The sequence below is a fragment of the Talpa occidentalis genome, unplaced genomic scaffold, assembly GCF_014898055.3.
Source record: "Talpa occidentalis isolate TD23 unplaced genomic scaffold, MPIMG_talOcc4v2.1 talOcc4.10, whole genome shotgun sequence".
NCBI classification, from domain to species: Eukaryota; Metazoa; Chordata; class Mammalia; order Eulipotyphla; family Talpidae; genus Talpa; species Talpa occidentalis.
This window is the reverse complement of record NW_023600993.1, coordinates 32304993-32329498: the sequence shown is the minus strand read 5'-3', so window position 1 is coordinate 32329498 and position 24506 is coordinate 32304993. Positions and strand designations below refer to the sequence as shown.

At 41.5% G+C, this 24506-nt stretch overlaps 1 protein-coding gene and 1 non-coding gene across 6 annotated transcripts; both read left to right on the top strand.

Annotated features, from left to right (window-relative positions):
• Nucleotides 1–657: 657 nt before the first annotated feature.
• On the top strand, nucleotides 658–21552 carry LZTFL1 (leucine zipper transcription factor like 1). Of its 5 annotated transcripts, none has more exons than XM_054693634.1 (10): nucleotides 658–852; nucleotides 7652–7776; nucleotides 10601–10795; nucleotides 12338–12398; nucleotides 13524–13595; nucleotides 14742–14807; nucleotides 14893–14970; nucleotides 17142–17318; nucleotides 17545–17615; nucleotides 18087–18124. In XM_054693634.1, the coding sequence occupies exons 1-10, from the start codon at nucleotides 850–852 to the stop codon at nucleotides 18091–18093; spliced, it is 855 nt and encodes a 284-aa protein (XP_054549609.1). In that variant the 5' UTR covers nucleotides 658–849; the 3' UTR covers nucleotides 18094–18124. The 5 variants fall into 5 exon arrangements, with proteins under 5 accessions (XP_054549609.1, XP_037383599.1, XP_037383625.1 ...); XM_037527702.2 differs by lacking the exon at nucleotides 17545–17615 and adding an exon at nucleotides 19204–21552 and having other exon boundaries at nucleotides 662–852; nucleotides 18087–18190; XM_037527728.2 differs by lacking the exons at nucleotides 658–852; nucleotides 17545–17615 and adding exons at nucleotides 1016–1034; nucleotides 19204–21552 and having other exon boundaries at nucleotides 18087–18190.
• A 1496-nt stretch (nucleotides 21553–23048) lies between these two features.
• LOC119237771 (U1 spliceosomal RNA) lies at nucleotides 23049–23209 on the top strand. Its single transcript, XR_005123416.1, has one exon. It is a non-coding gene; the product is annotated as a U1 spliceosomal RNA (small nuclear RNA).
• Nucleotides 23210–24506: the final 1297 nt, after the last annotated feature.

Sequence of the window (24506 nt, the reverse complement as noted above, 5' to 3'; positions counted from 1 at the left end):
GCTTCCCTGGTGATTCTAGGCCTAATAGTTTGAACACTGATCTTTCACTGACTCCGCCTGTCACTTTTATATATATATATATTTAAAGATTTATTTATTTACGCATACAAGAGCTGGGGTACAGGCCAGAGATGTGGGAGGGTGAGAGGATTCACCAGAGACAGAGCGGGGAACAGAACAGGCAGACTGACTGAAATACACTGCTGAGGGGAACAGCGAGCGAGTCAGGAGAGGTCTGCTGCGCCAAGTGGGTTGCTCCCTGGCCGGCCGGGGATTGAACTCGTGCTGCAGAGGCTGCGGATTGCTTCACAGCGTAGTGCTTAACCCCTTGAGCCACCAGGGAGGCCCACTTTTTTATGTTTTAAGGGTAACGGTATAAATGAGATTATTTTCACCAGGAATATATGAGAAAACAAAATGGCGGGATACAGAGTGAGGGTAGGTAGAGCTCTACCCAGGAACCTGGCAGAGCTGGCAATGCCTACTTTCCCGGGCCAAGTAGGGACGCCTCTCTAGTGCCCGCCCCCTTCGTTGCCGTTGACAACAGTGGCCCCGCCCTCCAGCCACAGTCTGCGTGGCGCGGAAGGCGGGACTTCCTGACCTTGGGAGCCAATGCGCCTGCGGCAGTCCGTCGGCTGAAGTGAACTTCCTGTCGCGTGATCATAAAGACCAATGAAAGCGCATAACTCTGGGTCACGTGCTTCCGTTCCCATTAGCAACCGGAGGCTTCTAAACAACCCGCCCGCCCTGCTCATCTTCTAAGATCCAGCCACCCTCAACGATCCCGGCTTTGGCGAGGCTCTACCCGGCCTCTCCTGCTCTCTAGGCTGCTGACCTCCGCCCGCCACCATGGTGAGTAGCCGGCTCGCTGGCGTCACATCTCGCCGAGCAGAGGACAGCGGCCGGGACTAGAGACCCGGAGCGGGGTGGCCGGAGTGATGGCGTGGCCTGCAGTGGGTGGGCGCCTGCTCCTAGGCCTCCCTGAGGAGGGGAGGCCCTGTCGGTTAACTTCGTTAACTCCGGGATAGTCCTAGGTAACCCCCCTCTCTTCGGAGAGTGCCACATCCCTTCATCCCTCACCACCCTGCCAGGGATGACCTGGCCAAGTCACTCGTCGGTGGGGGCTGGTGAGGAGAGAGCTGGGGGAAACCGGCAAACACACACACCTCTCTCTCTTTCTCTCTCTGTCTCTCTCTTAAACCGGCGCGCGCGCGCGCACACACACACACACCACACACACACATACACCCTCTCTCTCCCCAAAAGGCCAGCTTTCCCTGTATGCTGAAAACACATTCGCTTAATCTTTTACACTGATATAGCAATATCAACGTAAATAGCAATTTTACTTAGAATAGTGCACAATATGGAAGTGTTCAGAAAAGGAAGGCAACCAGGATTTGGAGACGTCACTGAAATGGGCTACTGACTACCCTGGTAACCAGAATTCCGCATTATGTTCCAGGCACTCTCTTGCTACTGAGGGTACAGCTGTGAACAAAATAGATCGGTTCCTACTTTCTTTGAACTTAGAAGTTGACCTACTCATTCTCTTGACTTTTGTAAAAGATCAAGAACAAGTTGAAAAACGGTGATGGTAATGTTAGCGAAAAATTGACACTGTTTCTGTTCTGTCTTCCTGTAATTTGCTTCACAGCTGAGTCTTTGGAGTCAGGCTGAGTTTCTTTAGTAGATTGCAGATAGTTGAGATAGGGTTGTTAAAACGATAAATGAAATAATGCATATAAAATAGCACAGTGCCTGTTAAAATACTAAGAACTCAATATATAATATAATATATAATATATAATAACTCAATATATAATAGCTCAATATATATACAATATATGTAAGAACTCAGTATAAAATACTAAGAACTCAATATACTGCATTTTCTTTTATTTATCATAGGATATGGATTTTAGGGGCATAGTCAGAAACAAGAAACTATTTTTGATAACTTCATTCTCCTTCTAAGAGAATGCTTGGCAGTGCTTTGGGAGGATTCTTGACCTGCGTTTTTAATTCTTTATTGTTTTATTAACAAGTTATTTCTCAAGAAATTAAATTTTGCTTTCACTTTTTAGATAGCTCCCACTGAATTTAAATAATTTAGAGATCATATAGATCTCTAATTTAACAGATGATGTCAATGAACTTAAGTGACGTGGTAACAGTTGTATAGCTAGACTTGGTTTTTAGTCCAATGCTTTGTCTACTTATATCACACATCAGCCTTTTTCTTTTTTTTGCTAATGACTTGACCTGTGCACATATCGTATGCAGGTGTGTGGGGAAGCAAAGGTTTGTGAACACCCTTTCCTGGGCTGGCACTACTTCTCCTAATAAACTTAGCTGCCCATTTTTGCTCCCTTTCTACACTCGCATCCACTTTAAAGGAACTTCTCTGTCTTTGGTCTTAAAGATCTTCTTTCTCAATTTGAGTAAGTTCTTGGTCTTAGGACAATCTTAACTTTTCTTCACACAAGAACAAATATGAATTGTTATGAATTGATACGAATTAACAGATATGAACTGAACACCTGCACAAAACATTATATAGGAGCAATGTAGCTTACAAAATGATTCATGCCCTTGGGAGCTTACAGTCTAGTTGGAGATACAACACCTGAAAACAAAAAGTTAGTATAAGGTAGTGCTCAGTCTGTATTGGTACCAAATTAGTAGCAGAAATGCTATATACTAGTTTTTAGAGGGAGGCATATACTAGACTTATGGAGGGTATATTGGGAGGCTTCACCAGGGCTGTAAAACAAGTTTGGCCTTGAAGGGTGTCCTGGAGCATCCTTGTACTGGCTAATGAGAGCCAGTTGTATCTGTTTCTTCTCACCTCTGCTCAGTGACATTATATTGGTACCTTGAAATCAGCTGTGGTGAAAGCATTTTCACCATAAAAATAAACAAGGGCTACAAATCAGTATTTCAAACTTCCTCCCCCAACCTGTTAAACATTTGCCAGCACACCATTGGGCAGGATTTGGATTCTTGAATAGGAATGGAAAAGTGCTTTTAGGCCAGGATCAGGATAACAAGAGCGAAAACAGAGCCAGGAAATGTTATCATACTTTAGAAATGTTTTTTTGCATTAGAGTCCTGGAAAACAGGGTTGGTTTGAGGAGTTTGGAGGGCTGGTAGGCATAGATGTCCTACTTAAAACAGTGAAGAATGAGTGAGAATTTCTGTTTATGGCTTTTTTTTTTTTTTTTTAACATTGCGCCATTGTTTTAGGCATTTCTCAGTTGTGGGATGGTCTTACCTATAAATTCTGCCGTATTCCAAAAAAAGATTTGAAACAGCAGGGTTGAGTGTGGGCTCTGGAGTTCAATTGTCTGGTTCAGATCCCTGCTTTCCACTTACCATTTCAGTATTTGAGGAAAAACTTCCTCTCTACACTTTAGTTTTCTGTCTTTAAATTAGAAATGATATTACCTCATTCATAGGATTGCATTGAGAATTAAAGGAGCTTATTCCTGGCACATTATAACCTTTGAATGACTTAACTGTTAATCATTACTGTTATTTCTAATGTTTGACATTAATTCAAAGAGTTGATAATAATCAGTGTAAACTAAAACATAAGAAAAATTTTCCTTTCATGTTGTCTAGCCTCTAAGGTGAAATATTAATTACCAGATTAATCATATAAGGCAGAGTCATGGAATTTAAGGTAAGTGCATACCTCAGATATGTCAGTTCACATTGGGCAGAATATGTCAACTGGTTGTTTTGAAACATGAGTCTGCTAGATAAATAAACACTAAAGAGCATCATGATATCTTGCATAATTCTTAAATTTTTAAACTTTGACATCTAAACATATTAAAAACACTGTCAGGGAAAAAATACTTGGTGAGGCCTCCACAGTGTCAGAGGCAGCCCCCTGTGCTGAGTTAGAGCTAAGCCTGAACAGGAGGCTTGGAAGTTAGGCCTTTATCTCCTACAAAAAGGCTATGAACCAGTGTTATTCTTAATGTAAAGATAATTCTGACTTACTTAGTTCCCTCCGTTAGCTGCTGTCATTTGTTTCTTTTCAGTGTTTCTACAAAATGAGAAAGAACATTGCTAATTTCTAACTCATAGTTATCAAGCTCTCAAATGATTTAAAATAAAGACCAATTAATGGCTATTCAAAACTGTAGGGTAAGGAAAAATGTCAGGCTTTTCTGCCCTCCCACCATTAGGATAGATGATGGATCCTTGCGGTCTTGAATGCATGCCTGATGGCGGACACATGGAATAGGGTGTGGGCATATGTAGATAGGAGTCACCTGGGCTAAGACTGGGCTTTTAAGGGTGGCATCATGAGGACGCCAGTGGAAGCCAAAGCCTAGACAGAAGTAGAATAAGCAGAAGCCAAGAGAAGAAGAGAAGCAGAAAGAACACCAGAGAGCCCAGATAGAGTGAAGACTTGCTGGGGGTTGGGAGGACTACCAGCCTCCCAGCCCCCTAGCACCCTTGCCTGCCATATGCCTGGTAAATCTAAATAAATAAAAGACCTGCAAAAGCCACTGAGAGCTCCAGGACTCCTCCTTTACCCCATCTACTGGATCAGAAAACCTGCACTGTGTCCAATCCTGCCCCTACAATTGGCGTAGTTGGCAGGATGATCCATGCAGACAGGTATGGAGCCCTCCAAAGACCTGGAGGTACTAAGGAGTAACAGACTGTGTTTGCCTGTGACAACGCTGGAGGCGTCATGGCAGCACAGGAGATGGACAAGGTCCGGGAGCTGTGGGATGAGACCTCGCCTGCAGGAGATGCCCAAGAGGACCAGCCCAAGACCACCGAGGCAGCAGAATCTTTGGGGAAAGAAAGAGGACCACAATTCAGAGCTTGCCAGTGCTGACACAAGGAAGAAGCCTAATGGACTTGGACTGATGGACTTTGACTGATGGATTTGGACTGACAATCCCTCCAAAAGGCGGAGGAACTTTGCAAGTTAAGTTTTTGGGACCCTGGGGGAGAATGCTATTGTTTGTACACCCCAGGAGATAAGAATCTGGGGGTGGCCAGTAGGCCTTGATGGCCAAAAGCAGCCTGTGTATGCCCAGCAGCTAGGCAGAGGAAAAAAGCCAATTTTGAGAAGGCAAAAGCTGGTACTGATGCTAAGCTTGGGAAACCCTGAGTGGCTGCTAAGCACTAAGTAAGCTGAAGAAGCCCAGTGAGTCTCGTAAAATCACCTGTGGGTGATGCCCTGCTTGTTGTCAAGTGAGGGTGAGGAGCTGAGGAATCCGTCCTTGGGGGACAGGTGGGGAACGTGGCTTGGGGTGGAGCCCAAGCTGAATGTAGAGTTTGTATCCAAGGATCCCCGACCCATGTGCTTGTGCAATGAGTTGGCCTGAGTGCAGGGGTCTGTGTGTCACATTGGTGGCTATGAAAGCCAAGTGTTGGAGTGACCGCAGACACAAACCCTGAGGGTTGGGCGATTACCCCCAAAGAGTAGAGAATCCCCAATCCAGGAGTGAGTGCATCCTGGAGGTGAATGTGGTGTGTGGTTTGTGGCCAAGACCACAGCCAGAGAAGGTCAGGAAGCCTGACGGCTCCTGGCATGTGACAGAGATGTCGAGTGATTTCCCCTCCCTTGTATGAGCAGTGCCTTCAGCAGCAGAAGTGGTGGATCATCTGGTACCAATAATTGTCTTTTGCCACTAGGTTGGTGACCTGCCTGGACTTATTTGTGTTCTATTGTATTTTGTTACATTGTGATATATTTCAATTGCTTTTGAGGGCCATGGCTACAGTGTTCATATTGCCAGGAGACATGTGTTTATGACTTGTATATAGAAACTGATAAAGACTATATGGCAGAAAACCCTGAGGGGGTAGACTGTAGGGTAAGGAAAAAATGTCAGGCTTTTCTGCCCTCCCGCCATCAGGATAGATGATGGATCCTTGCAGTCCTGAATGCATGCCTGATAGCGGACACCTGGAGTAGGGTGTGGGCATATATAGATAGGATTCACCTGGGCTAAGACTGGGCTTTTAAGGGTGGCGTCATGAGGACGCCAGTAGAAGCCGAAGCCAAGACAGAAGTAGAACAAACAGAAGCTGAGAGAAGAATAGAAGCAGAAAGAACGCTAGAGAGCCCAGATAGAGTGAAGACTTGCTGGGGGCTGGGAGGACTGTGAGCCTCCCGGCCCCCCAGCACCCCTGCCTGCCATGTGCCTGGTAAATCTAAATAAAAGACCTGTAAAAAACACTGAGGCCTCTGACTCCTCCTTTACCCGGTCTGCTGGATCCTAGAAAACCTGCTCAGTGCCCATTCCTGACCCTACAAAAACCAAATATATTAGAGTTGTATTAAATGGAGTAAACTTAAGTTGCAACAAATTCAAAAATAAACCCAAAAACTGTGGATTAAAGAATACAAAAGTTTATGTCACTCATCAACAACCATCTCATCATTCATCTCAGTTAGGTATGTGAGGGGGGCGGTGCTGCTCCCTGAGTTCAGTGAGGGATACAGACCCCTTTCATTGTACTACTCCTCCCACCCCTAGGGTTGAGTTGTTCTGAGCTTGGTTCAGCCAAGTTGCCTCCTCCTCCAGATCTCAGAAACAGGCTGTGGCAAAGGTCCGCCCAGGCTCACATCAGTTACTGGGAAGTAGGCACATGGCCTCACCTGACTGCAAGTATTGCCGGGAGGTATCCTCAAATGGGTGACTGTACCTTGAAGAGGTGAACTGAATTTGGTGGTGTAGGGTAAGTGTAGGGTAAGGAAAAATGTCAGGCTTTTCTGCCCTCCCGCCATCAGGAGAGATGATGGATCCTTGCTGAATGTTCCCTGATGGCGGGCACCTGGAGTAGGGTGTGGGCATAGGTAGAGGGGATTCACCTGGGCTAAGACTGTACTTTTAAGGGCGGCGTCATGGGGACACCAGTAGAAGCCGAGAAGAAGCCAAGAAGGAACAAAAGCCGAGAAAGAAGCAGAGAACGCCAGAGAGCCCAGATAGAGTGAAGACTTGCTGGGGGCTGTGAGGCCTGCCAGCCTCCCGGCCCACCAGCACCCTTGCACCAGCACCCACCACACCCTTGCTGTGTACCAGGTAAATCCCAATAAAGGACCTGCAAAAACCACTGAGGACTGTGACTCCTTCTTTACCTGGCCTGCTGGATCCTAGAAAACCTGGTCAGTGGTCCTTCTGCCTCTACAGTAAGGTAAAAAGTATCAGGCTTTTCTGCCCCCCGCCCCCGCCATTAGGATAGATGAGGGAACCCTGTGGTCCTGAATGCATGCCTGATGGCGGGCACCTGAAGTGGGTACACCTGGGCTGAGAGACTGAGTTCATAAGGGCGGCGTCATGGGGACGCCGGAAGAAGCCAAGAGCGAACGGAAGCCGAGAGAAGAGAAGCAGAGAGAACGCCAGAGAGAGCCCAGATAGAGTGAGGATTTGCTGGGGGCTGGGAGGACTGCCAGATGCCTGGGATATCTAAATAAAAGACCTACAAAAGCCACTGAGGGCTCTGACTCCTCCTTTCCCCAGTCTGCTGGATCAGAAAACCTGCTCAGTGCCCTGTTCCTGTCCCTACAGGTGGCCATCTAGTTTCTACCATAGGGTATTCTGTATATTTTCATCACTGGTTCCTTTAACACATCGTCAAGACTAACAGATTATTCTCTCTCTTCCAGGCAGAGTTGGGCCTAAATGAGCACCATCAAAATGAAGTTATTAATTATATGCGTTTTGCTCGTTCAAAAAGAAGCTTGAGACTCAAAACTGTAGATTCTTGCTTCCAAGACCTCAAGGAGAGCAGGTATGTGAAGAATCTAAAGAAGCCCTCTAAAGGGAACATGCATCCGTCCTTTCTGGTAGCCAGTGTGGGGATGCAGTCACAGGCCCTGCAACCATACCCGTATTGTCACGGCCTGTTATTCACTAAGAGCAGCTCCACTGAGCCCCGTGATATGTGAAACTCAGAAATATCCAAGAAGTCGGACTGTGGTAGGAGCCATCTATTATCAAGCACGCCCCTGTGATAATTAGGGGAATCCAGAGTTTCAGAAAGGCAGTCGGGAAATTGAAGTCCATGTGGGTGAATGATTGGCTTACTCTGTATTAAAGATTCTAGATCTTTAATTACTTGAGTTATTAATTAAAAGATTAGAGCTACAAGACGTGGCTATTAGCAAGAAAACACTTAGGCAGTATATATTGCAGAATTAAGAGAGGGGAAAACAGCAAGAAACCATGAAAAGCTTGCTGACTAGTTCCGATGAGCAGCAGGAGATGATAATTAGTTTGGTTGGACCAGTAATGGAAGATAACTGACGTCTACAGATAATGTATGTTTTATCTAGAGGATGAAGAGAAAACCAAAGAAAAAGGCTAAATAATGAGACATGAGATTACTTGGGCATCAGATATTGGCCACTTAAGTGTCATGTAAGATGTCAGTGAAAAAGGCCTGCACAAGACATCTACCTGTCATAAAGCCATGAACTTGGCTCGGCAGCAGAGACCATCAGCTGTGGATGGTGTCTCTTTAACCCACTAGTCTAAATCATCTGGTTTCCTGACCCCAGCAGATAAAAGCAGTTTAATTGGCAAGATGTGAGAGCACTAGAGAATGTACTTCATTACTCACTCTGCATCCAAGTACCTTAACTGCTGTTCATAATAACAACTTGGGCTGCCCAAAAAGAGGTTTAAGCAATTTTGATATGCTCTGTTAAAGACTATAGCAACCTCATTAATACATTCAATAAGAACTTTCAACAAAAATAGTTAAAAGTTTTGGGTTTTTTAGAGGGACTAAATTTTTCATTAAAGAATAGTAAATCAGGGACCTCCCGGGTGGCACAGGAGTTAAGACGCAACCTATGAAACTGTCTGCAGCCTCTGCAGCACTAGTTCGATCCCTGGCCCTCCAGGGAGCAACCCACATGGTGCAGCAGACCTCCCCTGACTCGCACGCTGCTCCCCTCAGCAGTGTATTTCACTTGGTCTGCCTGTTCTGTTCCCCGCTCTGTCTTTGCTGAATCTTCTTACCTCCCACACTTCTGGCCTGTACCCCAGTTCTTATATGCATAAAAATAAATAAATCTTGGAAGGAAGGGAGGGAGGGGAGGGAGGGAGGGAGGGTGGGAGGGCAAGGAAGGGAAGGAAAAGGAAGGAAAAGGAAGGAAGAAGTAAATCAAATACTGTTAGCTTGAGTCAGCTGCTGGACATGTGCTGAGAGTGCTGGAAATGATTATGGGATTGAGTGGCCCCCAACCGGGCGGTGGGTATGTCAGTCCTCCCTGTTCCCTTCTGTAAAGTGAGGGGATTAAGGAAGACTGCTCTGAAGTTCCCTCCCAACTCAGACTTTCTCTCTGTGAGAGTGAATTTCTAATACCATAATTGATTTTCTTTCTTTTTTCTTTTTTTGAGTGCTCATTGGGCAATGGAACTTTAACTAAGATGAGTATTTTTTCCCCTTTGGGAGGTCTCAAGAATGCTAAGAGAAGCAATATATGTTTACTGTTCATTGACTCATAGGTATTTATTAACATGAATAGTTTAAGAAGGTCTTAAAATGCTACAGAAATAATAGAAAAAGGAGAAATTATACCTTTCAGGTGACTTTTGAAATATGACTTTACTAAATGTGATGAGACTACTTTAGAGTGAAAAAAATTCTAAGTAAAAAATTGAAGAAAAAGGCAGCTAGAGAATGCTTCTGATACATGTTACTTGTATTAAAGGATGTGTATATTTGTTTTTTTAATTAAAATTTTATTTTTATATTCCCCATACAATTGCAACCCCCTTATTTTGACCCCAATCCCTCCTTTCCCGCCCCCCACTCCCTATAGAGTGTCTCTGGTTCATAGTTGTTTGTTGATTTTGATATTTTCTTTCTCATAGTTATTCTTTTTCCTGGTCCCTTATTTAGGTTTTCTAGATTCCTGCTATGAGTGAGACCATCCGGTATTTTTCTTTTTCTTTCTGGCTTATTTCGCTGAGCATGATCCCTTTCAGTGCCATCCATGTTGCTGCGAATTGCATGTGTTTATCTTTTTTGAATGCTGAGTAATATTCCATGGTGTATATGTACCACAGGATGTGTATATTTGAAGAACGAGCCACAATTGAATTTTAGACTAGACATCAAAAATTATTTGAGCGTAAATTATTTCCAGTCTGTTTTATTAATGAAGATAGCTCCCAGAGAGATTTCCACTTGTAACCCTCTCATCCGTTGGATGACATGTGTGGTTTTCTTTATTTTTGCTTTATTTTGCAAATAGCTTTTGCTGTTAATGCAGAGGTTTTGTTTTTTTTTTTGGTTTTTTTTTAAGATTTATTTATGCATACAAGAACTGGGGTACAGGCCAGAGGTGTGTGTGTTGGGGGTGGGGTAAGAGGATTCACCAGAGACAGAGTAGGGAGCAGAACAGGCAGACCCACCGAAATACATTGCTGAGGGGAGCAGCGGGCAAGTCAAGAGAGGTCTGCTGCGCCTTGTGGGTCATCTCCCTGGCCAGGGATCGAACTTGTGCTGCAGTGGCTGCAGACAGCTTCATAGGTTGCATCATAACTCCTTGCGCCACCAGGGTGGCCCCACGCAGAGGCTTTGGATTGGGGTTGTTTTTCAGGCTGGTGGAGGAGACCTTCACCATCGATGAAGTCTCCGAGGTGCTGAATGAGTTACAGGCCGTGGTCCACAGTGAAGTGGAGTCTGAGCTCATCAACACAGCCTACACCAACGTGTTACTCCTGCAGCAGCTTTTCTCACAGGCTGAGAAATGGTACCTCAAACTGCAGACAGACATCTCTGAACTTGAAAACAGGTAATAAATCTGTATCCACAGTTATGACAGTAGAGACCCAAACATGATCTTGAAAGTTAATGTATGTCTTTGCAGCATCTTTTGGGGGGACTGGCACAAGAGAATATTTGGGTTGTGTGGCAGCTGAGCAACTGGTTAGTGACTTAGCTCTTAGGTGCCATTTACCATCCTCTTCTGAATTCTCTTACTGCTGTACTTAGTTGTTGTAAGAGCCTTCAAGATTTATGAAATTGCTGTTCAATCCATTATTAATTTTTCTTTTCCACATCTGCGTTATCTGATTGGTAGTCTAATACATCTTTAGAAATAGATAAAGAAATAAAGATTATGGAACAGTTAAAAATTAATTAAAGTAGCATCAGTTCAGACTAGTAGGGTAGAGAAGTTTATTTCTAAATAAACTTTGAAACTATATGCTTGTCTTTAAAAAGGAAAGAAAGGAAGTGTTACATAATCTAAACAATATCAAAGAGCTCATTAATTTCAAAAAGTATGGTAAAGTTGGTGAAAGTGAAATTCATTCTAAGGAAAGTCGTACCAGAAATGAGGCGAGTCTGGCCCCCAAATCCCTGGGAGCTGGTCTTTAAACACAGCCTCAGCACATCAGCTCCTGGGGGGTGTTTAGTCACACTGCGGGTGACCTGTGAGTAAGGAAGTAAAACATTTGACTTCACCAACTGTCAGTAGGTAATGGGGGAGAAAACTTTGAGAAACTGACTTACTAAGAAGCTTCGAAGAGTAGTTACTCCCAGTGATTCTGTAAGCTTTTGCCTAGACATCTCTCATTTACCTTTGCAAATGAAAGAAAATAATTAACCCTAAGCCATCTGTCTTTCTTGAAAATACATCAAGCTCTTTTTTAGCAGATGTGATACTCTTTTGCAGTAGATAATAATAGCAAATTCCATTTTTCTGAGGTTTCTCTGTTAAAACCAGTTTCTTCAGAATTGAAGCAACTAGACAGGGAAGGTGGGGAAGGGGCCCCGTGGACCGTAGTGGTGGATTATGGCTGTTTGGCTGGTGGGTGTGGTGTGGCAACATACATCTGAAGAGGCGTGAACCCTGCAAATCATATCACATACAGGCTTATAAACCAATGTTACCTCAGTATAAGATAATACAATTTTTTCAAAGTTAAAAATAAATAAAAGACAAATCAAATTTTCTTTCTTGAACATCTACTGGCTCCCAATGTATATTATATAATAAAACAATCTCCTAGTAGAACTTCAAAAATGAAAAGTTGGCTATGAATGCATAAGTATTAACATTGTAGTTTGGTTCTAGCAATAAATTTTACAGATAAGAACTTTACACCCAGTAGTGCAAAATATGGGTACTGTGCAAGATTCCAATTTGAGTTCCTATGGTTTGGATTTTTGAGCATCAGTTAACTGATGTATTTTTCATATGGTCAAATTTTGTCCATCTTGCTCTATTCTCTTTAGTGTGTAATAATCGCTTGATACCAGTGATTTTATTCTTGTATATGATGCAAATCTATTTAAATAATATTTTTTCATATTTGCTTTTATCTTCAAGAGAATTATTAGATCAAGTTGCAGAATTTGAAAAAGCGGAATTTACATCTTCAAATAAAAAGGTAATTTTTGGTCATTCTAAGTCCATATCTTAATGCCCAGTATTTAAATCCTCAAGTCATTCAGCATTCAGAGGTTAAAGTGAAAACTCTTAAGGAAAAGCATTTTGACTTGAAAGCACAATTCACAAATTGCTCTTAGACTTTCAGGCAAAGAAGAAAAGTTTTAGAAGTAACTTTTTGTCTACTATAATATATCTCACACACACAGACACACACACACACACACACACGTTTGTGATTTTGCATACAATCTCTGCCATCCATCTAATTCCAGCCATATAAACTCGTCACTGAAATGATGCAGAGGGTAAGTTTTGGGGTCCATTAACGCTGTACACATACCCTAGCTCTATCACTCTCTGAGTTACCTGAGATGGCTGAGCCTCATTTTCCACATCTAGCGAATGGAGACAGTAGAATAGTTGCCTGCTTTTCTTTTTAATCATTCTCATTATTTACAATGACCGCTTAACATTGCGTTGGCCAGATGAACCATGAATAGCCCCTGGTGTTGTATGGTTAAATGCCACTGAAATCAATCCATGTGTGTAGACATACCAAACAATTTTCCAGTGATTTCTTTGAGATTTATTTCTGGCTAAGAAATTTTGGAGTCAGAGGACGTAGATTCTTTTGTTTTTAATACCTATTGCTAAACTGCCAGAATATTCAGGCCAACCTATTCTTCAACTGTAATGTAATTGCCTAAATCCTCTTCAATACTACAATCTTTCTCAGAGTCTGGGGTTCATGCAGAAATCTCTATTTCAGCTCGCACAGGTTAAAATCCCAGCTCCTAGATGCTCGGATCTGTACCTGTTCTGGCTTTGAATGTCCTCCCTCCATCCTTTCTTCCCTCCTTCCCCTCTCATCTATATTATTTTTTAATAGATATGGGGAGGACAGCTGTCATTTTTATCTCTAGCTTATATTGGGCACTGTGGGCCAGGCACTGTCCTGGGCACTAGGAGGAAGCAGAGAATCAAACCATCAAAAATTACTGCACTTGTAGCACTGACATCCCAGTGGATATATTTACAGTGTCTTCCACTTAGAGAGTCAAGTGTCCAGTGACTACTCATGATGTATTCTGTGGTGAGTTCAGTTTGGTTTCTTTCCTTTCAGCCCATCATAGAAGTCATAAAGCCAAAACTTGCTCCACTTAATGAAAGCGGCACAGCAGAACTCCTAAACAAGGTAATGTCATCATTTTGAGAAATGGCAAACCCTCTTACTCTGTGCTCACCCCTGCACTACTCCGAGAGAGAGAAACTGAGGTGGGAGGAGGTTGATTCAGGCTTTGGGCCCCTGAGAGTAAGTGTCCGCCATAGTAGCTTTTACTTTATGATCCAGATGGGCCAGGAGAGGGTCTAAAGCAGCCTGGCTACACCTTTTCATGGTGACGTGAAGAGGATGGAGAGTTGAGGTTTATGATCTGTGGTAACACTGAAGGGATTTTTTTATTACGAAGTTTGTAAGACTAAATTACCAACATTCAGACTTTTTTTTCATGACTCCTGTAATTCTCAACATTATGCTACTTCATTTTAGATTAAAAGCAGTATAGTATCTGCCCTTCTTCCTTTGAAAACCAGATGGTCTTACTGGGAAGGGAGAACTGACATTCTAGAAACTGACAGGATGATCCTAATCTCTGTCACAGGTGCCTTAGAGTAACAGACACATTCCACGTGGGGGTAGTGAGGGCAGTGAGGACAGGCTCTTGGACACAACAGTGCCTGAGTGGGGCTGAAGGGTCAAGAGAGATTAGTTTTTGTCAGAGGGAAGAGAAAGGGGCCATGGAAGGCAGGGCGCAGAAAGAAGAGGGCGTGACTCGGAGTACAATGTTTTCTGACTGGGCTGACGTGTGTTGGAGGATAGCAAGAAATAAGACTTGACTGACAGGTGACTCTCGTGGCAGAGCTGCTTAAGTTCAAGTGTTTGACCTCTGCGTGGAACCATTTAGCGGCATGGGCACAAGGTGTTGAACTAATGAAGATTGGGCTTTTAAGATATATGGCAGTGTGCGTGGGAGGCCAAAATAGACCCCAAAGTTGCAGTATCAGTCAGGTGGGAGGCAGCAGAGAAGAGGGGCTTTGGAAAGAGAAAGTGAGGGATGAAGAGAGTGTAAGACCGAGAGAAGGAAATAGAAGTCTCAGAGCTAGATGACTCACAAGTGTTGAGGTTGGTGGGCTGGGCGAAGTTGGGAGTTCCCACCAGGGCATGCACATATTTAAGCAACTGTGTGATTTAAGTTTAGTTTAAAGATTAAAAGTTTAAGTGAAATGATTTCAAGTGTTAAGAATATTTGTGTGTTACTGAAACCTGAATTTACTCACAAAGGAAATTTTAAGACTTCAAGAAGAGAATGAGAAGTTGAAGTCAAGGCTGAAGACCATTGAAATACAGGTAAGTGAGGAATACTTGAGCAAAACGTTGAAAGAGTTTCATGCAGACTGAAAATACTGAGTGTTTTGTGTAAACTCCATCACAGGCTACCAGTGCACTGGATGAGAAGTCAAAGCTGGAAAAAGCTCTGCGGGACTTACAGCTTGATCAAGGAGACCCAAAGGTAAAAGAAGTTTTTGCTATCTTTTTTACATTTTCTAAATAGAATAAAGTTCTATTCTTAATATCAAGTCTTAACTACTGTTTGCTGTGCCCCTCCCCACCACTCCTTGAGAGGGTTGGCCCTGTTGTCCTGCATCCTTGTCTAGGAAAAGCCAGGGGAGAGCCGGGCCCTCCCCTCTGTCAAACCGGCAGCTCACCTGCCTCCCCTCCCCAGAGACTCTTACATTTATTTTTCAAGTTTTTTCCCCCTTTCACTTTGACATCCCAGTTATAATGGGGAAAAAGGTACTGGAGACAGGAAGAGCTTTTAGTTCATTGCATTTGTAGCTGGGCTTTATAATACAATTCTCATTATTAAGCTTTCCTTCACTCAGTGTGACAAAGTGGAATGAATTTATTGGTCGTGAATCTTCAAAGCCATCCATATCCAGTGGCACTTTTGTGTCACAATGAAATCCAGTGTCCCCCTTCTCTGGGCTGGTCTTAGTAGAAAGGCTGAGGTGGCCCCACCTGCTGCCAGCCACCAGTGCACAGCTCTGCCTCCCCAGCCCTTCCAGAGAGCCCTGTGATCTGGGCGTGGGCATTGCGATAGGATTTTACGGCAGCCCACCCACTCATTCATTCAAGGAATTTTCAGTGCAGCCCTGGCTTTTCTACAGTTACATTATGGTTGGAAATGTGTACTAAACAATCCCCATGCCTACTTCATTAGGCTGTTGTTATACTTTTTCTATGGAAAATTTGAAACATACAAAAATAGAAAGACTAGAATAGCCTCAGATCTATAATTGCCTACAAGTTTTGTCTTTTTGGTTTTTTTTTTTGTTTTTTTTTTTTTTGACCCTTTGTTGAGTTTCTCTATATTCCTCCTATAAATGATATCATTTGATATTTTTCTTTTTCCTTCTGCCTTATTTCACTGAGCAAAATCCCTTCCAGCTCCATCCATGTTGTTGTAAATGGCATGAGTTTATCTTTTTGGATTGCTGAGTAGTAGTCCATTGTGTATATATGCTACATCTTCTTGACCCATTCTTCTGTTTTGGGGCATTTAGGTTGTTTCCATATCTTGGCTATTATAAATAGCACTGCAATAAATATAGGGGTGCAGATTTCCTTTCAAATTAATGTTTTTGCATCCTTTAAGTAGATACCTAGGTGTGGAATTGCTGGGTCATGGAGTAGATTCATTTTTAGTAATTTGAGGGTCCTCCACACAGCTTTCTAAAGTGGTTAGACCAGTTTAATTGCAAACATTTTAGATGATGAATTTGTTTTAAAAGCCATTTTGGATTTTGCTCCAGTTTTACTTTTAAAATTCTGGAAAAACAAAATGATACATGCCTACACTAGTTGCGGTGAAGTAAAATCGTTTTTAAAGACCAGATTGCCAAAGAGGAGTAAGGAATTTTTCTGTTGTAAATAGCTTCATTCTCATATTGAATAATTATAGACCATTTTCCTTTCTTATTAATACAGTCCTGTTTTCCTTTTACAAATTTTATCAGGTTAAAAACAAGATTTGGGTAGACTGAATATCCAGTTGCTTATCTCTGCTGACAAAGTGCACAGATGTGCATATCACACAAATATACAAAACTTCAAATTTTACCAAGTTAGCAGTCCATGTAATCAGTAAGCATTGCTTAGGATCTCATAATAGTTGATTATAAATAATGATTAAATATGTACTATTTGATATAAACTTTATTATTGGGTTGTCAGAAAACTCATGATGCATTTTTTTCTGTTTTTCATTTTTTCAAAGAAAAATGTCATGACTTCCCTGACAACCCAATAATTTTATTATTTTTATCATTCAGAATTCTCTACCAGAATTTTTTTTTTTAACTTGACTTTTTAAAATGAAACCTACTTGTCATCCCAACTCGGGGACACACAGCCTTGTGGGATTTAGGATCTCATCTCTAGCAGTTCCTAAGTCACACTGGTGTCTGCTGTGTGCAGGGCACCCAGCACAGAGAACTGAGGGGCAACTGGGAGTGTGGCGACCCTCGAAGACCTGGTGCTCACCCAGGCTGATGAGGGAGGCCGGTGTGCACACTAGTACACAGTGTTTGTTTATATCTCCTGTAAAACTGAGTCACCATGCTCAAACAGTTACTATCCAGGATGCCAACGTGAAATTATGTTGACATATGTTCCTTATAGGATTCTGTACAAGCTCAAGACTTGAGTCACTTGGAAAATACAGTTGCTGCTCTAAAGAGTGAGTTTCAGAAGACACTTAATGACAAGACACAAAACCAGAAGTCCCTGGAGGAGAATTTAGCAACAGCTAAGCACGACCTACTCAGGGTTCAGGACCAGCTGAGCATGGCTGAAAAGGTCAGACTTGTGTTTTCCTGTCCAATTAAGGGATACAGAAAAGAGAGAGGATCAGGTGTCACAGGGAAATGCAGGTTCACCTTACCTTTTCTCAAGGTGTATGTCAGAAAGATTTATCATTTCTGGGCCCTGGGACTTTTCCATTTTTGGAACTAAGATATCTGTGATCATTAAAAACACAAAAATGCCCATTCCTTCCTGGCTGTGGTACAATGTCCCTCCATAGATGGTTTATATCCGCTGCCCTGCACCCCCATTTGCACTGCCTGCTTGTCTCTCCTCCGGCCTGCCAAAGAGGTAGGTGGCTTTTTCTTACAGTATTATATGCCATGTTCTTAATTTATATGAAGTATGTTGAGAACTGAGTTCTTGCTTTAGGGATTAGATTCTTACGAACATGGGCACTAAAATTTTAATTAAAAATCCTTTTCCAAGGCATATTACTTTGAATTTCAGTAAAATATATGCGAATTTGACCTAAAAATCAATTTACTATGTCAAGTAGATTTCCTGTATCTAAGGAATAGTCTGTTGGGAGTTATTTGCTAACACTTTACTTGGGAAAATGTTACTGTTTTATTGGCTTCTCATTTGAATGAATATTCTTTGATAGTCTTGATTTTATATAAGTAGATTTTTAAAAGAAATTAGAAAATATAAGCAGAATATTAATAAAATTAGAGTAAAAATATACATTTTCATCAAAATTGTTCTTTCTTTCCTTAACTATTTCTTAGTAATGGGCTGACTATTTTTTTCACTACATAGGAATTAGAGAAGAAATTCCAACAAACAGCAGCTTATCGAAACATGAAAGAGATTCTCACCAAGAAGAATGACCAAATCAAAGACCTGAGAAAGAGACTGGCAAAGTAAGCCATGCTGATCATGCCTCTCAGATTTTTCTCCCCACTGGGCTGGTGTTTGTTTCTCATTAAATCTAAGCGTGTGTCCAGAGAGGTCAGGCCAGCAGGTGGTTGCTCTGTCATGTCCAGAAGTCTGCATTTACGAAAAGCAGGAGAGCGCTGGCCCAGCCTCGTTGGCAACACCCACAGGGCTTCTTTTTAGGTTCAGCTACACATAACTACAATACATTGCTCTGGGCAAAGGGTTTACTTAACAGGATATTGAATGAGAATTACAGCAAACTCGAAGGGCAGCACTAGGCATTTCTCCTTGGTGGTGGTAACCTGGCAGGAGTCAACACCCAGTCATGCTGTGCCCTCAAGGTTTGAGAGAATGAGATTCACAAAGGCCAGTGCCGTAGCCAGTGTGGCCTAGAAGTCCTATTCCATGTATGCCGCTACCTCTGTGTGGCCACATACTGCCCACATGAGGACATGGCCAGTCATAAGAACTCACTGCCCAGAGGGAAGCCTAAATCCATAGATCCCACCACGTAGTTAAAGTTTTTTAAGTCTTCCTGATTCAGATACAGTCTATCAATCAGTCATTTTTGTCATCAATGGTTTTTGGCTGGGAACTAGCTGACATGCCTTCATCAAGGTTCTTGAACAGACCTAGGATCACGATCAAATTTATCCTTAGAGAAGTGGGTTTGTTAACCCTTTACTCATATATAAGGTGTTTGTGACAATCTGGATAGTTACTGAATTTCTTACCAAGCTATCCCGGAACTAAATGCCCACTAGAGACATGGTCTGAAGGTGTCCCAGCTGTCTTCTGCTCTCCCACCTGCTGCAGGGATCCTCTCTAGGTCACCAGCATACGCCTTGGATGTATCTGACTTCCACAAGAGCAGTGGTTTTAGGTGAAATGGGCAACATTGATAGTTAACATCGGAGATGTTTCAGGTAAAATTCATTTGGTAGCAGCAGCAACAAAAAGTATCATGACATTGTGTTCTGAATTTCTGTCTTCCCAGATATGAACCTGAAGATTAAAAAAGTTGATTTCACCTGGAAGCTGCACAACATGAAATACAAGCTGTTTTTCAACTTCAGGCATGTATTTCGAAGCAGTTTGTTATATTCACTCTTTATTTTTCTAATATTTAGACATTGCTTCTAATATTTAGAACTAAAGTTCCTATTTTCAGTTGCCTAATTGAGAAGAAAACATACTGATTCTGGCCAGTCATCCCAAACCCCTCTCTGCCAAGTGCCCCATCTTAGTTCCTCTGCAGAGACAATTCTTCATAGCAAAGAAGAGATTTTCAGAGTGGAAAGAAGAGTCATAGCCTTTTGCACTGGTATAAAGACTATACCTTTTTAATGAATATTAAACATCTATCCTTGTGCATTCCCCAGGGTAAACATTAAATAATTATTAAAGACAGTTATTATTTAAAAAGCCCTATTTTTAAAAATAAAATCTAAATTAATTTTCTCTATTTGATCATCTAAAAAGTATTAATTTACTGAAAATGTGAATACCACCTCTTACAGGCAACATTTTTATTAATTATTAGGAAAATTAACAGTGAACGTGAGGATTCACTTAACTTCCTCTGTTTCTATACAAATGCCATGTTTATCAGAGGAGGCCCAGAAACTTTTTGCAGCACAACTTACCACCAGTCTGTATTTCTGATGGAGAAGTCAAATCCATCCATCTGATGGAGAAGTCAGATCCAGAAAGTACTGAATTTACAATAACCTTTATGTTACTTTCCAGAATATTCTTTTTAATTAAATAAGAGCATTCTTTAAAAGACTTACATTCAACATATAATCAGTCACCAGTTCTCAGACTCAACTTTTGGTTATAGTTTATTTTTATGCATATATAGTAATTCCATTTTCAGAAAGTTTTGTTTCAATTTCCATTGATTCTGCTTTTTCCTGAGTGATTATGGGTAAATCATTAGATATTGAGTATCATATTTGCAGCCGTGTAACACAACAAAATCCTATAAGGATAAATGAAATCCAGAAAGCAGCAAGTGCCTCAGAATGAAGGCTTACTTGTAATATGTTATTTATTAAGTAGCTATTCCTGCTCTCAAAAGTAGAATGTCAACCCCCAAATGAGGTCTACTAGGATAGGTCTATTAGGATAGGATAGGGGAATGTCAAACCCTAAATGGTGTCTACTAGGATAGGTCACTCCACTTACGCAAAGGAAGATTTTATTTCCAGAGAAGAGTTTACTGATTAGAGGGTAAGGCTCCTTATTTTCACTCAAGCTTTTAATATTAGCCTTGAATTTGTTGGGATTTTTTTTGTAGTCTTTATGTTAAAATATTGAAGGAACAAATGATAAAGGCTAAGATAATTTCTCCCTAAAAGAACAGAGAAGACGGTCTTTAAAGGATGAATGACTCACAGAAAGGAGGGGGGAAATCCAATAAGCCAACATGTACTGCATATTCTTTCTTCACCTACCTCTCACTACCGAGGTCACAAATTAGCTTCTGTGTCCTTCGAGAACATTCACTGAGGATTCTGGTCTGACCCCATGTTTCTTTAGTGCAAATGTGATACTGTCCAGAAACCTGATACATATTTATGGACGAGGATATTCTGTAAAATTCAGAACTGCACTCTTGATTAAATGGCTAGTGTATCCTTCAGACATTTAATTATTTTCTCCCTACACTTTTCTTAGTTTGCTGCTCATAGGGACAGAGGAAGGTATGTTGGGAAACCTCTATTCCTGATTAGAATTTCAACTTACTGTCTTTGATAGCAATTTTAAAATATTCTTTATAATGTGTTCCAGTTCAGTAAACATTCTGAAAGATTTCTGAAACCTGAAAACCTAACTATACAAGATTAAACAAATATAATAACCGTTGGCATAAATCAACATGATGATTCTTTCATATACAAAATACATCTTGTGTTCTAGTTTCATCACCGTATGTTTTGTTTTTAATTTATGTCTTCATGTATGAGCTTTAAATTTTTATTTTTTGAGTAGATTGAAGATTTATCTCATTTAACAGAGAAAAAAAATCCTTTTATTGTAGGTATGTCTATATATTTTAGGTCTCTAAGAATGGTGGCTCCAGCCTTGGAGGCGCTGTCAGTATGCTAACTGGACAGACAGTCTGGGCATTGGTGGCTTTTGTAGTGGAGCCTTGGTTCCCCTTAAAAATACAAGGCTCCCTCTAAGCTATGACTTAAAGCATTTGTGGACAAAAGTAAAATATAAAGGATTTTTGTTATTTTTCCTGTTCAACATTTAAGTGTTCATTTTTTATTATATATGACATGCTGAGTCTATAGCAAATAAATGTTTCTGAGCACCTGTTGTGTCGTATGTCACTCTACAAGGAAAACATGCTCTACATTGAATTGTAATCCTATTTGATGAATTCTTTGCTATTTGTTATTATCACTCTGATCAACTAAAAAGGGTCCAGAGAAATGTTCACATGTAAACATTCCTTTTATATCACTTTCATATACATTGGTGATTTTATATATATTGGATTGTAAACATTTAGTATTAATGGTTTCCTTCTGCTTATTTGTAAATCCTTATATTCTAAAGCTTGGCCATTAGAGACATGATTTCGGTCACATAAGTCTTCTAGAAACAAAACCCATCTCAGTGAAGTATTAGTATTTACATAAAATGTAGTATTTAGACAATAGTATTTAAACCAAATAATTTTCAAACCACTTTCAGAGAGCAAGAAAGAGCTCCCTGGGGACATCTCTGGGCATGAGAGACTCTGAGCTGCCAGGGCTTGGGGTCTATATAGTGTTTGAGAGCAAAGGAATTAAACTTCATTGGCTCAGAAAGTAAGGAGAATGGACTTGGCTGAAGTCCATTTGTCCATCTGGGTGTGGTCCATCTTGTTGCTAAGCATGAGCACCCCTCAGCTGAGCTCAGAGGGCTGCGGGCTCATGGCCATCTCGCGGGTAATGTCTCATGGAAACTGTGCCCGCAGCTCCGCTTTGACCTGGTCTGGTCTCAGGTCTGTTGCTCCCTTCTTTGACAGGCTAACTTGATAAGCTGTAAAGAGATAGCTCAGGAATACACAGGCTGGGGCGGGCGGGGCGGTGGGCGGCGGGGGGGGGGGGGGGGGGGGGGGTGGGGGGGGGGGTGGGGGGGGTGGAGATTAGTACAAAACACTATGGGTGGAGAAAATTTATGGCAAGCAGGTACCTGAGCCTAGAGTCAGATTTATTTAATCTCTTATCTACCAGCCCAATAAAGATGATGGGGCAGCAAAGTTCTGTCCATGAGTCCTGTCCCTCTGTCTCTGTCAGGGGATCGCTCCTGTCTCAGAAAATGCTTCATATTTTTAAAAAATATATAACAATGAGCCTACTATTGAATTAATAGCTTATTAAATGGATTTTCATGAGCAATTAGAAAAGAAACTAATCACCAAGGGTCAGCATGTGTCTCCCTAGCAAGAAATAGCATAGCAGACCAAACTCGTGTGTCCTTTAACAGTGGGAGAAACATATCAGGATTTCAGCTAGGTGCATGGGAAGGACCACATGCTAGCCCTGCTGCAAAGGGGCTTACTTGGGTTGTCCCATAAGCAGATCCTACCATTCAGTGCATGTTGTGATTCCAGGAACTCCTGTGGGATACTAAGGAATTAAGACAGTGAGGGGCTAAATCCTACTGGGGACCTTGAGGCACTACTAATTTTCCCTCACCTCAGCCAGCATTTTTTCTGGTTAACATTGCTTTCCTAGCAAGATCAACCAGACCTCCCCCTCTCAGGTGAGAGAGAAACTAACATCTTTGAGATGATGTAGTCAGGATCCCATATGAGCCCTCAGATACATGGTGCTGGCAACACTTACCTGGTAGGGGAGATAATGATCAAGAATGTGGTTTTCCCAGGGTGAGGCTCCCCCATTGCACTCTGGTTTTGCTGAACCCTGAGATTCCCCAAATGTAGGAAACTCAACTGTGTAATTTGTGGTAATGAGGGACTGCATTCCTGCTCTCCCCTATTTATGGGAAAAAAAAAAAGTGGTACTGGCAGAAGCAGAATGGACAGGTCAGGTAAAACCCATGCTTGAAATGCATGTCAGTTCTAATAAAGATGAATCACTGCTCCTTCCAGAGTAAAAGAGACCCAATATAATCACTGGTAACACTTGACTGTTCTAGAATGATAGCAGTGTATCAAGGGCTCAGTGCAAATTCCTGCTGCCACATTTGGGCATTCATCAACAGTTCAGTGAGCCATTGTTATAAAGTCCATGCTGTGGGATCCAGGCACAGCCTCCATCCCACCAGCATAACTACTTCATTTATGGGTTTATTGTGCAGGTACTGAAGAAGTGAGGGCAGAGGCTGACTGACATTTATGGGCAAGTCATTCTTCCACCTAGTTGCACAGCATCTTCTGCAATGAGTATCCTCTAGTGGGCATTGCCAAGAGTTAAGAGGATCCATCCCCCTTACTTACCCAAACCTTTCATATCAGGGTAAGAGTGTCCCCTCTCACCATTCCTTTTCAATATTGTGCTGGAAATTCTAGCTAATGCTATAAGATAAGAAGAGGAAATAAAAGGCACACTGATTAGGAAGGAAGAAATAGAACTATATTTGTACATAAGTGACATGATTGCAGAAAAGGTGAGAGAGAAATCCTAAAACTATTAAATGATTATAACAAGATTTCAAGATACAAGGTTAATATACAAATGTTAATCTTTGCTGTTTACCAGCGATGAGCAAGTAGAACTTGAAATTAAAAATATAATATTTATATTCACACCCCCAAAATGAAGTACTTAGGTACAAATATAACAATATGTACAGGATATATACAAGGAAACTTTTATGAAAGAAATTTAATTTAAAAATAAATAAATAAATTGGGAGATAGTCCATGTTTGTGTATGGGAAGACTCACTGTTGTCAAGATGCTGGTCCCCCCCAACTTGATCAGATTTTTAAAAAGCCCAGGAAGTTACTTTCTAGATACCGACAAACTGATTGTAAAGTTTATTTGGACGGGCAAAAAATCCAGAATAGCCTATACAACAGTAGAAAAAAATGTTAGAAGACTGACACAAGTTGATATTAAGAAGTACTATAAAACTTTATTAATCAAGACACTGTGGTATTGGCAAGGAGAATAGACAAGTAGATCATGGAACAGAGTAGACAACCCAGAAACAGACCCACATATTAACAGTCAACTGATCTTTGACACAGCAATACAATGGAGCAACAGCAATACAATGGAGCTAAGACAGTTTTTTCAACAAATGATGCTGAAATAACTGAACATCCACA

Excerpts from the sequence above, each read along its gene's own strand:
- LZTFL1 (XM_037527702.2), top strand. Across the intron at positions 7,777-10,600 it reads CAAGACCTCAAGGAGAGCAG|GCTGGTGGAGGAGACCTTCA; the intron begins GTATGTGAAGAA and ends GTTGTTTTTCAG. Across the intron at positions 12,399-13,523 it reads TTACATCTTCAAATAAAAAG|CCCATCATAGAAGTCATAAA; the intron begins GTAATTTTTGGT and ends CTTTCCTTTCAG.